The sequence below is a fragment of the Juglans microcarpa x Juglans regia genome, chromosome 7S (assembly GCF_004785595.1).
Source record: "Juglans microcarpa x Juglans regia isolate MS1-56 chromosome 7S, Jm3101_v1.0, whole genome shotgun sequence".
Classification (NCBI taxonomy): domain Eukaryota; kingdom Viridiplantae; phylum Streptophyta; class Magnoliopsida; order Fagales; family Juglandaceae; genus Juglans; species Juglans microcarpa x Juglans regia.
In genome coordinates this window covers 19,366,460-19,380,278 of record NC_054607.1, presented here as the reverse complement: position 1 = coordinate 19,380,278, position 13,819 = coordinate 19,366,460, and the positions used below count along the sequence as shown (strand labels likewise).

At 37.6% G+C, this 13,819-nt stretch overlaps 1 protein-coding gene across 1 annotated transcript; it reads right to left on the bottom strand.

Moving 5' to 3' along the window:
• Nucleotides 1-7,254: 7,254 nt before the first annotated feature.
• On the bottom strand, nucleotides 7,255-8,114 carry LOC121240904. Its single transcript, XM_041138426.1, has 4 exons — nucleotides 8,040-8,114; nucleotides 7,846-7,937; nucleotides 7,638-7,733; nucleotides 7,255-7,506 (listed from the first exon to the last, which is right to left on the bottom strand). The coding sequence occupies exons 2-4, from the start codon at nucleotides 7,903-7,905 to the stop codon at nucleotides 7,255-7,257; spliced, it is 408 nt and encodes a 135-aa protein (XP_040994360.1). The 5' UTR covers nucleotides 7,906-7,937; nucleotides 8,040-8,114.
• Nucleotides 8,115-13,819: the final 5,705 nt, after the last annotated feature.

Below are 13,819 nucleotides of genomic sequence, written 5' to 3'. Positions count from 1 at the left end.
TTTTCCTTTATATTGTGCAATCAATGTAGATGGACGGTCCCACTTAAATAGAGTTGTGGAACTTGGTAGTAGTTATTTCAATGGATAGTAGAGTTAAACAACCTGTTATAACTGTGATGTTTATCTAGTATTTAATATGTAGCTAGCTTAGTTTGTACTTGATATAAGAGTATAATGCACCACCCCAATGAATATATATATTTGTTGATGGATTAGTTTTAAGATGTGTTTTCAGTGTTCAATTTGAATGAATGGATGCCAAGTTGGTTGAATGTTGAATGTTGCCTCTAGGAACAACCAAAAACGCCGCCCAGTAAAAGAACACAAGGTTCCTAATATGATTAATAAGCTTTTTTGGCAATTTTCAACACTTTACCGACGAAATATTATCGTTGCGAAACCTCATTATAATATGCTATTAAATCAACTACCAGCGATTCATTTTCAATTGAAGTTTATCAATTGCAGCGATTTATAAGTTGCCGCAATTGAACAATGAAAACCGAAAGGTCAATTAAGGCGATCATAAAATCGCTGCACTATCACATATACCAGCGATTTTATAATCACTGCAAATGAGGTATAAAAACCAAAAAGTCAGTTACAGTGATTTTGTAATCGTTGCATATTCATCTTTACCAGTGATTTTATAATCGCTGCAACCGGCGAAATATTATCACCGCAAAACCTCATTATAATATTCTGTTAAATCAACTACTAGCGATTCATTTTCACTGGAAGTTTATCAATTATGGTGTTTTATAAGTTGCCACAATTGAACAATAAAAACCGAAGGGTCAATTACGGCGATCATAAAATCATTGTATTATCTCATATACCAGCAATTTTATAATCGCTACAAATGAGGTATAAAAACCAAAAAGTCAATTGTAGCAATTTTGTAATCGCTGCATATTCATCTTTACCAGTGATTTTATAATCATTGCAACCCAATTCTGGCAACCAAAAAGGCAATTGCAGTGATTATAAAATCGCTGGTCATTTAATATAAGTAGCTATTTAACAGTCACCACGTGTGGGTATTCTAAACAAAATACTTAATCCTGACGATTCAAAAAGTACTAGTAAATATGAGTACCGATAATTTAAAATCACCGCTACAAGGTTTTTGCAACTGTTTAGTCAGTTGCAACGTTATTTTGAAAACGCTGGGAAGGGGTATTTGCGGCGATTTTGTTTCTTTTAGCAACAATAAAGAATAATTTGCGGCGTAAAATATCGCTAGTAAAGAATAATTTGTAGCGGCGATTTTTTACTTTCGTTGGAGTAGCTCAGAAGGAGAGGTTTAATATTGGCAAACTTTCGGCGATGTGGATATCGCTTGTAAAGGTGTATAGCGGCGATTTCATGTCCTTTTCCCAGCGAAAGTGATTGCCGAGAATGGCTCTGTTTCTTTTAGTGAAGCCTTATATAAAAATGTGAGCTCGTCTTTTTCATAGTGGGATCCACTTTTTTTATAAAAGGCTGGTACAAGATTTGTGCATTTGTGGTTTGTATATATCATTTATCTATTCTAACATCCCCTAAAACTAAGGATGAATATGAAGACCTCTTCTTGAGTTTGTAAATTAATAATATCACGTTGCTGGCTAGGTGGATGAGATTTGAGGACCTGACTGAAAACCCAACAAAAGGTGTCTCTGTGACGCGTGGTGTAAATGGGTGTGCAGAAACAAATCGATGTACAAGATTGCTGATGAAAATTAGAGCGTTGATTCATTAAGTGTATAGGAAGCGTTTGAAGGACATGTGGTGAATGGAAAAAATATAAAGTAACATGTTGAATATGAGACTTATCACAAACAGAGATCTATTAAGTGCATAGGAAGTACTCTCTAGAGAACATGTTTTGAATATAAAAGAACACCAATTAACATGTTGAATATGAGACTTATCACAAATGACGATCCGTTAAGTGCATATGAAGCATTTGGAGAACGTGTGGTAAATGGAAAATAGCACCAAATAACACATTGAATATGAGACTTATCACAAACGAAAAAACATTGCAAGAGACAGTAGGAAATTGATCACTCTTTTACCAAAATGCTCACAACAACTCGTACAGTTGATTGATGGTGTAATATGAGAAAAACCATATTGAAAAAGGGAAGTAATTGAGAAAATTTCGTGAGAGGTAGAGCTAGCGGATGACTTTTAAAAGAAATAGTCAACAAAATTGAGTTTAGCGTTAGCCAATGGCGCCTCTGATACCATGTAGAAAAATAAAAATAATATATATAGAACATATTCATAATGTTCTTGCATGTAAGATAATATTCTGAAATATATATATATATATATATATATATATATATATATATATAGAAAACTCTATCCATCATCCTCTTAATTATCATTCCTCATTTTTTTGGCAGAACCTCCATACTTTATTCAAATAAGTATCATCCCTCATGATCCTCTTATTTGGCAACTAATAATTCACTACAAGAAATCAGACCTTTTCCAGCGCTCAAAATCGCCGCAAATATAGCATATAATCACTACTTTTGATTATTTCTGGCGATTTTTAAATCGCCATAGGTTCGACGAAATCCTAAAGCCATTTTAGATCAATATCGACGATTTCCAAAACTCGCCGCAAACGAGACTTTTAGCGGCGATTATTTGTCGCCGCAAAGTGTCCAAAACATCGCCACAAAAAAAGGTATCAAGTACACCCATAATCGTCGAGAAAAAGCTATAGCAACGAAAAATGCTGTCGTAAATACACAATTAATCGCCGCAAATAACCTATATTATTACCAGCGATATCATACTGTCGTCGCTATGATTACTTTTTGCGGCGAATTGGCATCGCCGCAAATGTTGATTTATTCGCCGTAAATCTCTTTCCTAATTTCAACAATTCTCATCTTTGTCGCTACTTTTGATTATTTGCAACGAAGGTAAAATCGCCGTAAAAAGTTAGCGTGCCACCGGAAAAAAGTAATTGCAACAATTTTAGCTTGTTGTCGATATAGAAATCTACAGTGAATTGTTGCAGCACATAAAGTTCGTTGCAATTGAGTTTTTGCATCGATTACTTTAATCGCAGCAGACTACACTACATTCATGTGAACTCTTTTTGGCGATCAATATTCGCCGCAAATGTTCTTTGATGTTTTTTTTTTTTTTTCACCACTTCGCCCAAATACGTTGGCTGGGCTTCATTTTCACACTTCATGTCACAATATATATCTTATTAACACAATATTTATCTTATTATATCAGGTCACTCAAACAAAATTACTTAAAACATCAATTTTAAGTAATTTTGTTTGAGTGACTAACATGAAATAATAAGATAAATAAACTGCAGTTTATTTAATATCACACTAGTGCAGTTTATGTTGTCAAGTAAAATAATATTGTTTATCCAACAATACCCATGCCTTGTGATATTAAATACTTAGAAACAGGAAACATAAAGGAAAAAGATTGCACGCACTTTCATTATATATGCCTTGAGAGCATGTAGGATTCCCATTTTCAAATCTTTGAGCACCATAACCATCTAATTTAATAAATTAATGACATTCAATTCATCCATTGAGGTGGGGAATTCACATTAAAGTAGTTGTGGGCTATACACTGGGGTGGACCAATCGGAACCCAAAACTTACAACTTTACTAAATATTTGAGAATACATCGTTCAAATATGTCAACTGTGGTACTCCTCTATCTTTATAAATTATGTCTAGTCAGATATAACAATATGCACCTAGGCATGAGGGGTTGGCAGAACAGCTCCTTACAAGATTACATCAATGCCCTTATACTTGGCCATGGTATTTGATATTTCCATCTCGACAAACACCAATATGACAATTATAGATAAAATGCATCAGTACACACCATTAGAACAGTTATATATAAATGACCAGTTATATATATAACAAAACATTCTATTTGTTTAAACCAACATAATTTCATCTACAAAAGCAAGTAAGCAACCCTCAATATGAGTAATCCATCGATCTCTTCCAATATCCAACACCCAGATTTACATGTTGGGTCTTATAAAAAAAACTACAACCAAGTATGATCCCATGCCAAACCACCCACCAGTCCCACTTCCCCTCCACTTCTTTTGCCACTTTTATCAAAGCCAATTATAGTCGTTGATGAGCCAAAAAAAGGCACCAAGAAGACAGATTTATACACAACAGTTTTAAGCTTTTGAACTGATTCTTTAGGCCTATCATCATATCCTAGAAAGGAGTGCCAAAACTAAATGTATTCTTTATGGTTTCGTGTCTTAATTTGTGCTGTCGTTCAAAGCATCTCCTGTGCACTGAGCACCTAGATATATATAATATCCATTCAGACAACAGTTTCCCCTTTGGTTTTAACCTAATGAGCGGCACCCAGATCATAGCTCTGAACTTAAAATCTCATACCTTCTCTCTCTCTCTCTCTCTCTCTATATATATATATATATGTATATATATATATATATATATGCGAATCTTCAAACTTTTCATCATCATCATCATCAATACAGCAATTTTCCTGCATGATCTTATTAGTGCATATAAGGGGGAATCATATCGAAAAGGAAGATACACAAAGTGTAGACAATTAAGCAATTTCCAACCACTACACTATTTTGGTGTTTTATGTAGATTATGATGATTTTATTCCATGTTTATTTGTATTACTGAATACCGAGCTCTCAATTGTTTCATGTAGATTATGATGATTTTATTCCATCTTTTAACTGGGTAATTGTTTCATCTTGATAGTATAGAGATATGAGTATTTAAGAATAGAGATGCCTTGCCCAAATTGACTTGACAATTCTTCGACAATAACATGTTCACCTCCATGAAAAACTAAAAACAGAGCAGTCGGTTTGATCTAATATATATACATATATATATATATGTGTATATATACAAGCAAGGTTTGGAAATTTGAACAAAAAGTTCTATGAAGCCTCTCTTATCGCATTTAAAAGTGAAAATGACTATTCATATAATTAAGAATGTAGATATCGAAAAAGAAAATAGAGCTTTTTATTTTCTTATACTTGTTTGGTGAGACATATTATTCTTTGTGGCGTGCAACACAGATTGACCATATATATTGCATGCTTTTGTGGAACACATGGATTGATGAACAGTGGTTATAAAGCAGAATTAAAAGGACAAAGGACCAATCGCCATTTCTAGTGCTAGTGGGAAAGAGGGGTCCAAAGCTATATTATCAAGTTTGTGTGCTTTCTTCTTTACATCCTGTTTCTAATCACGATGGTGCAGCACCTCAACATTAGCAACTTGCACTCCAATCTAAGAGTATTTAAAATCATATGAATGGAAGCCCAATTATTCAAATAACTCACTTGCAAACTAACCATAAGGAGATCAACAAGTCCAGCAATTTCATTGCCAATCTAAGTGGAGATGCCAAGTATAGGTCCAAGCAAGGCTCCTAAGAGAATGACAACAAGGCATGGAGTTAATTTAATAATCGCTGAGCACTTGACCTACTAGAAGTCAACATTAAACTCTTCATTCTACCATTTCATATAGTTAGAAAAACATTTTCAAGCTGTAGATAGCTGACCCTAACGGAATGAATAAGCACTAACGGTAACCATAGAAGAATTGAAGATCACCAATAAACGTCTGAGGAACCACTCCAGGGAACTCCAAATGATCAAAACTGATTATGGAAACAACGACGCAAACTAAACAATGTTTTTAAAAGTATGTGCCTTCTTAATAGAATATGCAAAAGATATTGAAGATCTTCCAGACAAGTAAAACTTACATTATCCAAGTGATGTTGATGATAAAGAATATCATGAAAAGCCTAGGTAAATAAAAGTTTGACAAAATTAATATTAAAAAAAACTATGACATGCAATAGAACCTTGATTCTGAAATTCAAGCAAAACAGAATGTCGAGAATACAGTATCAGTATCTTCAAGCCCGCTATGTGGAATCAAATGGTTCAATTTATGTCCAGTTTAAGGTCTATTCGGTTGAAAAAAGTTAAGGTTCTTGTTCAGAATGGCAAAAACTATCAATGAGTCTCTGCCACATAGTTGAACAATATTGAACAAAGTATAAAGGCGGTTTAAGAACACTTAATGGAATAAAAAAAAAAAGGTTCAATGTTCGAAATTTTATTTATTTATTTGATAGTCCTAGCTATTTTTATTGGAAATTTAACAAGAATAACAAAAGATCTAGGAAAGAATTTTGTAGGAACTATCAACACACTGGGTTTCATCCAGAATTTGAAAGAAGAATGAGAATTTCCTGACTTTTCCCTCCATTGCAGGTCACTAACCAAGCTTGATTGATCGACTGAACAGGAGAAAGATGGATGATATCCAAAATGCCTAAGTCATTGTTTGGGCCCATCTCCGAAACAATAAATATATGGACATGTAAAATGAAAAACAATAACACAAAAAAAAAAAACTACACTGTGTTCTCCGAATGACAATTGTTCTCCAACAGTTTCATGTGATCATACCTGCTGCTTGGCAAACCTCAGTTTGCTCTGGGGTTGAAGTACGTCCAAATTGATCAAAACTTATCCTATTGAACCACTCATAAACTTCCTTATGTGGAGCATGGCATCTGCAAAAGAAGAACACATAAGGTGGTTATAGTGTAGCTAGAAGGATACATTATTTGCTAAACACCCGCAATCCAGTGATCGAAGAAGAGAAAATAAAAATCTAGGAGAAGGAATCAATGGTAAGCATTACAAAAAACCTTCATCTCTTTCACATTTCACTAAACCTTCACTGAATTGTCTTTCATCGTGCTGCAATTTTCTACCATGGACAATAGATAAGATCCTTACCTAACACCCTCTACCGAATTGGAACAACTCATCAGCATATAACCAAACTTCCACACAGTAAAGCCCAAAAATTCCCCCAACTGCCCAATGACTCCAATGATGCAAAAGTAGACAACCTTTCTCTTCACTATATATATATATATATATATATGGATTTGTGAATATATATATACATATATTGGCCACCCACCATCTCCTACCACCAAAAACTGCTCAAAATACACAAAAAAGCCCTTCCCATGTGTTTTGAAGGTAGCTCACTGAGTCTCTCCAAGAGACTGGAGAGACTCAATGTTAGACGGGAAATTTTGGAAGAATTCTCTCAACATCTTATCAGTTTCATTTTGCTTCTCACGAAGTACACGCACTTCATCCCTCATTTCATCAAGTTGCGTCTTGTAGTTCAAAGCATCTTCTTGTAGTTGTCGGTATCTTTCTTGTAGTTGTCGGCATCTTTCTTGTGTTGTTCGATTAAGGCAAGGTACTCTTTTCCTCGTTCATGGTCCCATTGTCTTGTCGACTTCGGGATGACCATCTCCCCTAGCCCCCGGGCATATCCTAGTCTATGCCCAAATACCTCCCTAAACACATTCGCTGCAGCCTCATCAGTGCGTCGTTCAGGCTCTAGATCATCCAGTTTGCCAACCATCTTTTTCTGCACGTGCAAAATTTTCTTTTGTTATTGTTAAGTCCAATAATGCCTCATGAATTTATCACTTTCAAATATAAAGTAATTGAACCTTCCTTTTGTGTAGCAAATAGCCTAACATAAAAGATCGTACTCACATAAGTGTCTTCAGTGGCTGAGGTGACAAATTTACCGTTCTTCTTCAACCAGTGAGTCTCCTTATAAAACTCCACCAAAGTCGCATTTGTCGCCCGCTACAAGTGTGTGGAATTTGAATAGTGAGCTATGATCAATCAGAAACAAGATTCTACAAAAATTGGGTTGTGACCATACAAGTTACGGCATAAATCAGTTAAAAGATTATACCTTCTCCTCTAGTATCATAACAAAGGATTTGCGGCCTGCTGTGTGGTTATTGGTTAGCATCTTTCTATTCTCCTGATTTTGTCTTGAGATTTTCTACCACCAAAACCCAATGTTAGCCAACACAAACTGCATAATAAGTTAGGATTTTCCTAACTTATTAACTATATATATTTTTTATCTTGAATAACCAATATATACCTTGAAGTCTTCGCTTCCCCACCTCGCACACAGCTTATCCCAAACAATCGGGTCGACCCAGAAGCCAATGCTTCTTTGTGACTTTTGTATGATAAATATTTTTTGTGTAATTCGTGATAGAATGCATAGAACTGCTTACGTAGCTGCTTTAAGACTGTCAATCTATGATTTGCCAGATCCCAATCCAACTCGAAGTCACCCTACAGGAATGAACATAACGTTAACTGAAGCGATTATTCTACGCCCACTTCCTTACCCTCAAATTGAAATAACAACTGACTTACCCGAACACGTTCAATCAACTCATCCTTTTGAGCCTGCGGCACATCGGTCCATCTAGCATAACTCATGTCACAGTGCTGTTTAACTATTTGCGTTACCCATGTCGTGAACATGGATGTGTTCTGGCAACACTATGCCGACTCGCAGTCATTAATCTTCAACGGCACTTTTTCGTACTTTCTCAACTTCTCGAACTCAGTGCACTTAGCAGGCCCACACCTACGTTTGGGCTGTTCTTGGGTGGCTGTAGGCACTGTGGGGGCGGCTGCATCTATATTTCAACATAACAAAAATTGACTATTATCAAAGGTCATCCTTACTCTTTGGTGTTTACAAATATATGGTTCAACAACAACAATTATTGAAATGACACGCAAATGACGATCATACTGATATCTTCTCTGTTCGGTTCAGGTTCTCTCACGGTTGAGGATTCTCTACTGGCATGGGGTGGGGGCTGAGGAATGGGACATGGAGGCTCCCATGGATGACTAGGAGGCTGAGTTGAGTCATCCGAGCCAGACTGATCCGCATCTGAAGTTGAGCTATGGTATGAATTGATACGAGCTCCTCGAGGTCGACGGGCTCTACATTAGTATGGGACAAATCGTCTAGCCCGAATATCTCGTCCAACACCTTTTCCTCGGAAACTTTCTCCCCTTGCATCACCTACATTTGTAAGACATTCCATTAGTGCTAATATAGGCTGCCACAAAGGATGCAATGAACTAGCATGCAAGAAATATCCAAGAAACCTACTATAAGAAAGTACGTTGAGTCGAAATATCTACCTTGAACATTAATACTCCTCATTTCCAGCAGACTGAAGATGGAAATGGTCAAACTTTTTTAAGGCCCGGTTACTGGTCCTAGAATCAAGGGAAACATAGTCATGATAATTATCAAAATCAGGTAGGAAAAGGCACTACGTATAATAATACGTAGGTGGTTATTTTGTTATTTGCATAAGAAATAGACTGAACAACAATACGACAATCTCTATGTGGCGCCCCCAATCCCCCTTATATAAATACACAGGGATTGAGACACCAGGATGATAACAACACGGTCACACATCCCAACGAAGTGCCAGTGTGTGTACATGCAACAGTGTACAAATAAAATAACGCAGCGGATAGTCAACTAAGTACCAGAATTTATTTACAATCAAACATCAGTAAAGATTTAAATAGCAGTTATACAGTCATCCATAAAATATATTACAATAGTTTCAGATAAACAAACGAGTGATCCCAGATCACTCCTCAGGCGGAGCCGTCTCCTCAGGCTCGTCCTCCTCCTCATCTGCATCAAAATCTGCGTTACCACAAAATGGTATCGCAGGTAAGTATGACCCCAAATAACAACGTAATATAAAATGCATTAAATGCAACTAACATGCATGCACATGATGAAATATGCATTTTTCCACAAGACATCATTTTCCCCGAAAATGATAATTTTCCAACACACGCCAAAATCCCATTTTGGCCCAAAATAACCGTAAAACATTTTCCCAGAAAATGATTTACCCAAAAACCAACTCGCACTATTTTTCCAGAAAATAGTGCATTAATTCCAAATACACCATGCATTATTTCCATATGTACCATGGCCTCCCCTATGGACCATCCGCACGTCCTGGCTTCGTAGCTGTGCTCAGTTCCGCGCCCAGCGCGTACATGGCCAAGCACCCACACTACGCAACGAGCGATGCCCAGTTCCGCGCCCAGCGCGTATGTGGCCAGACATCCTCTAGTCCCCGCCAGCAGAAGGACCACGGAGTCGGCACGAGACCATCTCGTCCGATCCCATTGTCGCCCGGTGACAATCCAGAGGACGTTACTCAGTATATTCCGCTCCCGAGTAACCAGAGGAGCTCCACCGAGTTAATACCTCATCTCGGCTTGGGGTTGTGATACACACGCACCCAAAATCCATTCTCACATGAAAACCCAGTTTTCATAAACACATGAACATGAATGCAATACACGAAAATCCAGTTTTCTTTACAAACATGATCATGCATGAAATAATGGTATGAACATGCACCAACACTGATCCAACATCCATCCAGAACCAATCCCAACAAATCCAATCAAAACAACTCATCAACAACCAAACCAAATAAACCAAACAACTCCAATCACAAATCTATCCGACCCCCGAACTCCTCGGACTCAGTCTGGCATGCCAAAAATACAGTGAAATGGGTTAGTGCAAAAATACATTTAAATTACGAAAGTTCTTTGGAGAAATACTTACAATGCTATAAAGCAATTTTCGAAGGATCACGAAGCTGCAAGAAGTGGAAAAACAGCTACAGAACAGTGTAAAATACACTGTGGCCGTGGGTCACAGATACCCACTTTTCAACGGAGACAAACGAAGACCCAAAAATGATAGGGTAGGGCCTAGGGAGGTCGGTGAAGCTAGTGGTGGTGGTGGTTGGCCGTGGGTGGCGGCGCAATGGGCAGTAGAAGACCAAAATGTCCAAATAGAAAATGTAGATGGTGGAGCTTCACCGGTGGCGGATCGGAGCTGGGGTTGGGTCCAATGGGTTGCTAAGAGGTCGAGGATGAAGTGGTGTGAAGATGGTGGCCGGAGGTGGCGCGAAGGCGGCGCTGGAACGAAAGTGACGCCGCGGCTTGAAGGGCTGGTGGTGGTTAACGGCGGCGATGGAGGAGCTGGAAATGGAGGTGTGGCGTCGCCGGTGGCTGGGGGAGCTGGGGAGCCGGGCGGTGTCGACCACCGCCGGCGCACGGAGGCGGGCTGGGGAGGAGAAGAACGGACGGAGAGAGAGAGAGGAAGCTGGGCGCGCGAACGGGAAGAAAACCAGGAAAAGAAAAAGAAAAGAAAGAAGAAAAAGAAAAAGGAAGAAAAAGAAAAGAGGAAAGAGAAAATGGAGAGAAAGAAATGAGGTCTAATCCTCATAACTTGGGTCACAAAAATGATCCAACGGAAATGATTTCAAAACCTCAAGTTAAATAAAATAATTTAAACGTAATGGTAAAGTTAAATTGAAATAATTAAATCCCACAGTAATTAAATAAATATTAAAAGCAATTTAAATGCATAACAATAAATAAATATTAAGAAAGCACATAAAAATAATTTTCACCAAATTAAAATCATAGAAATAAACTCATTAAAAATCCAACCAATTTTAAAATACGAGAATAAAATTTAAATAAGTAAAAATAATCCTTTAGTAAAAATACACTAAAATGCGGGGTGTTACACTCTACCTTGATCGTGATGCAATATGTGAGTGAATCCTTTTATGCTCAGGGACAGGCTCTCTTACATCACGTGTCACTTTGGACCCCACTTGAATGTGACACCGTGCCTTTTTACCCCACCTGAGATGCAGTAATATCAATTTAGTGGTTACAGTTAACTTAGAGATCTCAAAGAATAAAATATCAGGTTACAAGATGAACTGTCAAACTAACTTTTAACAAAACATTAGAAGGCTATTTGGCAAATGTTTCCAATCACTACTTGAGTCCATACTTAGAAATGCATAAACAACTGTCGGACTCAAAGTAGATATCATTACATCTATACTCGATTAGTTGAGTACGCATTTAGGATTTAGAACTTGAAAAAAAATATTTATTAAAACAAGTGATACATTACGTGACCCAAATATACATTAATAACAATATCTTTTGATTACGAACTTTAAAGGAACTTACATGTAATTCTTCATATGTTTAACATACCACAACCCATTACAAAAAGGCAAACTAAGTGTCTTCAGTGAAAATAAAATTTGGCTTGTTGTCTATTCTGACACAGACTCGTCGTCTGTGTCTAAGTCCTCCTCATCTAAATATTCCCCAACGGCATAAGCATCTCCTGAACTAGAAGCAATCATGGCATCATCAATGAAGTTGGATAAATTGATGTCTTCGATAGCCGGACCAGTGACTTCTCATGCATCAATGTGGATAGATTCTATATCATTCTTATTAAGTGGAGTTGACACTGGACATGCATCACACAAGAATGGTGCATATGTATATGATGGCTCATCTTCTTGATAGGCATCATCATCACTTGATTCGTCATCAATATCTTCTAACACCCTCAGCACCGGTGGAATGTCGTATACATTCCTATTTGTGTACTTCTGCACCACAAACCATCTCCCTTTGGCCCTTATATCTCTAATGTAAAAACACTGGGTCGCCTGACATGCCAACACAAATGGTTCATCCTTATACCAAGTCCTGTCCATGTTGATACTAGTCATATAGTTGTTAACTCGTACCCCACGTTTTGGATCCCCCACGTCAAAACAGTCACACATGAACAAGTACACCCGACGCTGCCCCATGTAGTGTAACTCCACGATCTCATTAATAACACCGTAGAAGTCAACATTATTAGTACTTTTATCACCAGTTACCAACATCCCTGAATTTTGTGTACACCGCTGAAGTTCACGCTATTTCGTATGGAACCTTTTGCCATTTATAATGCAAGCAGCATAGGATACAATATAACGTTCAAGACCACAAGCTAACGCATATAGTCAGCAGTCACATCAAGTGGGTTGGTTATACACTGCTCCTAAACCTACAACAATGTTGTTGGAAGGTAATCATCTATAGTTTCTTCAACTTAATCGGAAAGATTCAGGTTCAACTAACTAGGGAGGGAGCAAGCTAGCTTACATGTTGCTTGAACCAAGTTGGAAACTCAGTTTGATGTGTTTGATCAGTACAATTTAAACTATGCACATTACATTTCTCGTAATGCTCCCTACATTTGGAGAACACAATACGTCCAAGCAATATACGTAAGTTACGTGTTGGGTATACAACATAAATGGGTGCTGCCCAAAAAGCCATAAGAAAATAATTAATCACTTTATAGATAATGGATGCTTACTTTAGGTAGGGTCCAATCTCATCGCAGTTGTTGAGGACGTACCAGGTGGCTTCCGTAAGGAGTTTATTTGTTAATTGCAAGTTCAAAGCCATACCCATGGGTCGAACTTTCTGGTTGAAAATCTTGAATCCATCTATATTCTCCACTTCTTCACCATCAATGTTGCGGTCCATTTGAGTAAATTTCATCTCAATATCTTGGAGATACATTGAGCAAAAAGTCAGGCATTCGATGTGAATGTAGGCTTCGGCTATTGAGCCTTCTTGGCAGGCTTTATTCTTAACATACTGCTTGAACTTGTCGAGATACCTCTCAAATGGATACACCTGCATTGTACTGGACTCCCAAGTATGGCCTCACGGGGTAAGTGGACAGCTAGATGGACCATGACATCTAAAAAAGAAGGGGGAAATATCATCTCCAATTTGCAAAGAATTGTGACGTTATCAGTTTGGAGCTGGGATAGGCGGTTAACATCCAAGGTTTGGGCACACAACTCCTTGAAGAAAGTGCTCAATTCAGTCAAGGCCAAGGCAATATCAGTTCGTAAGTACCCCCAACAGCAATAGGAAGTAGTCTTTACATGAAAACA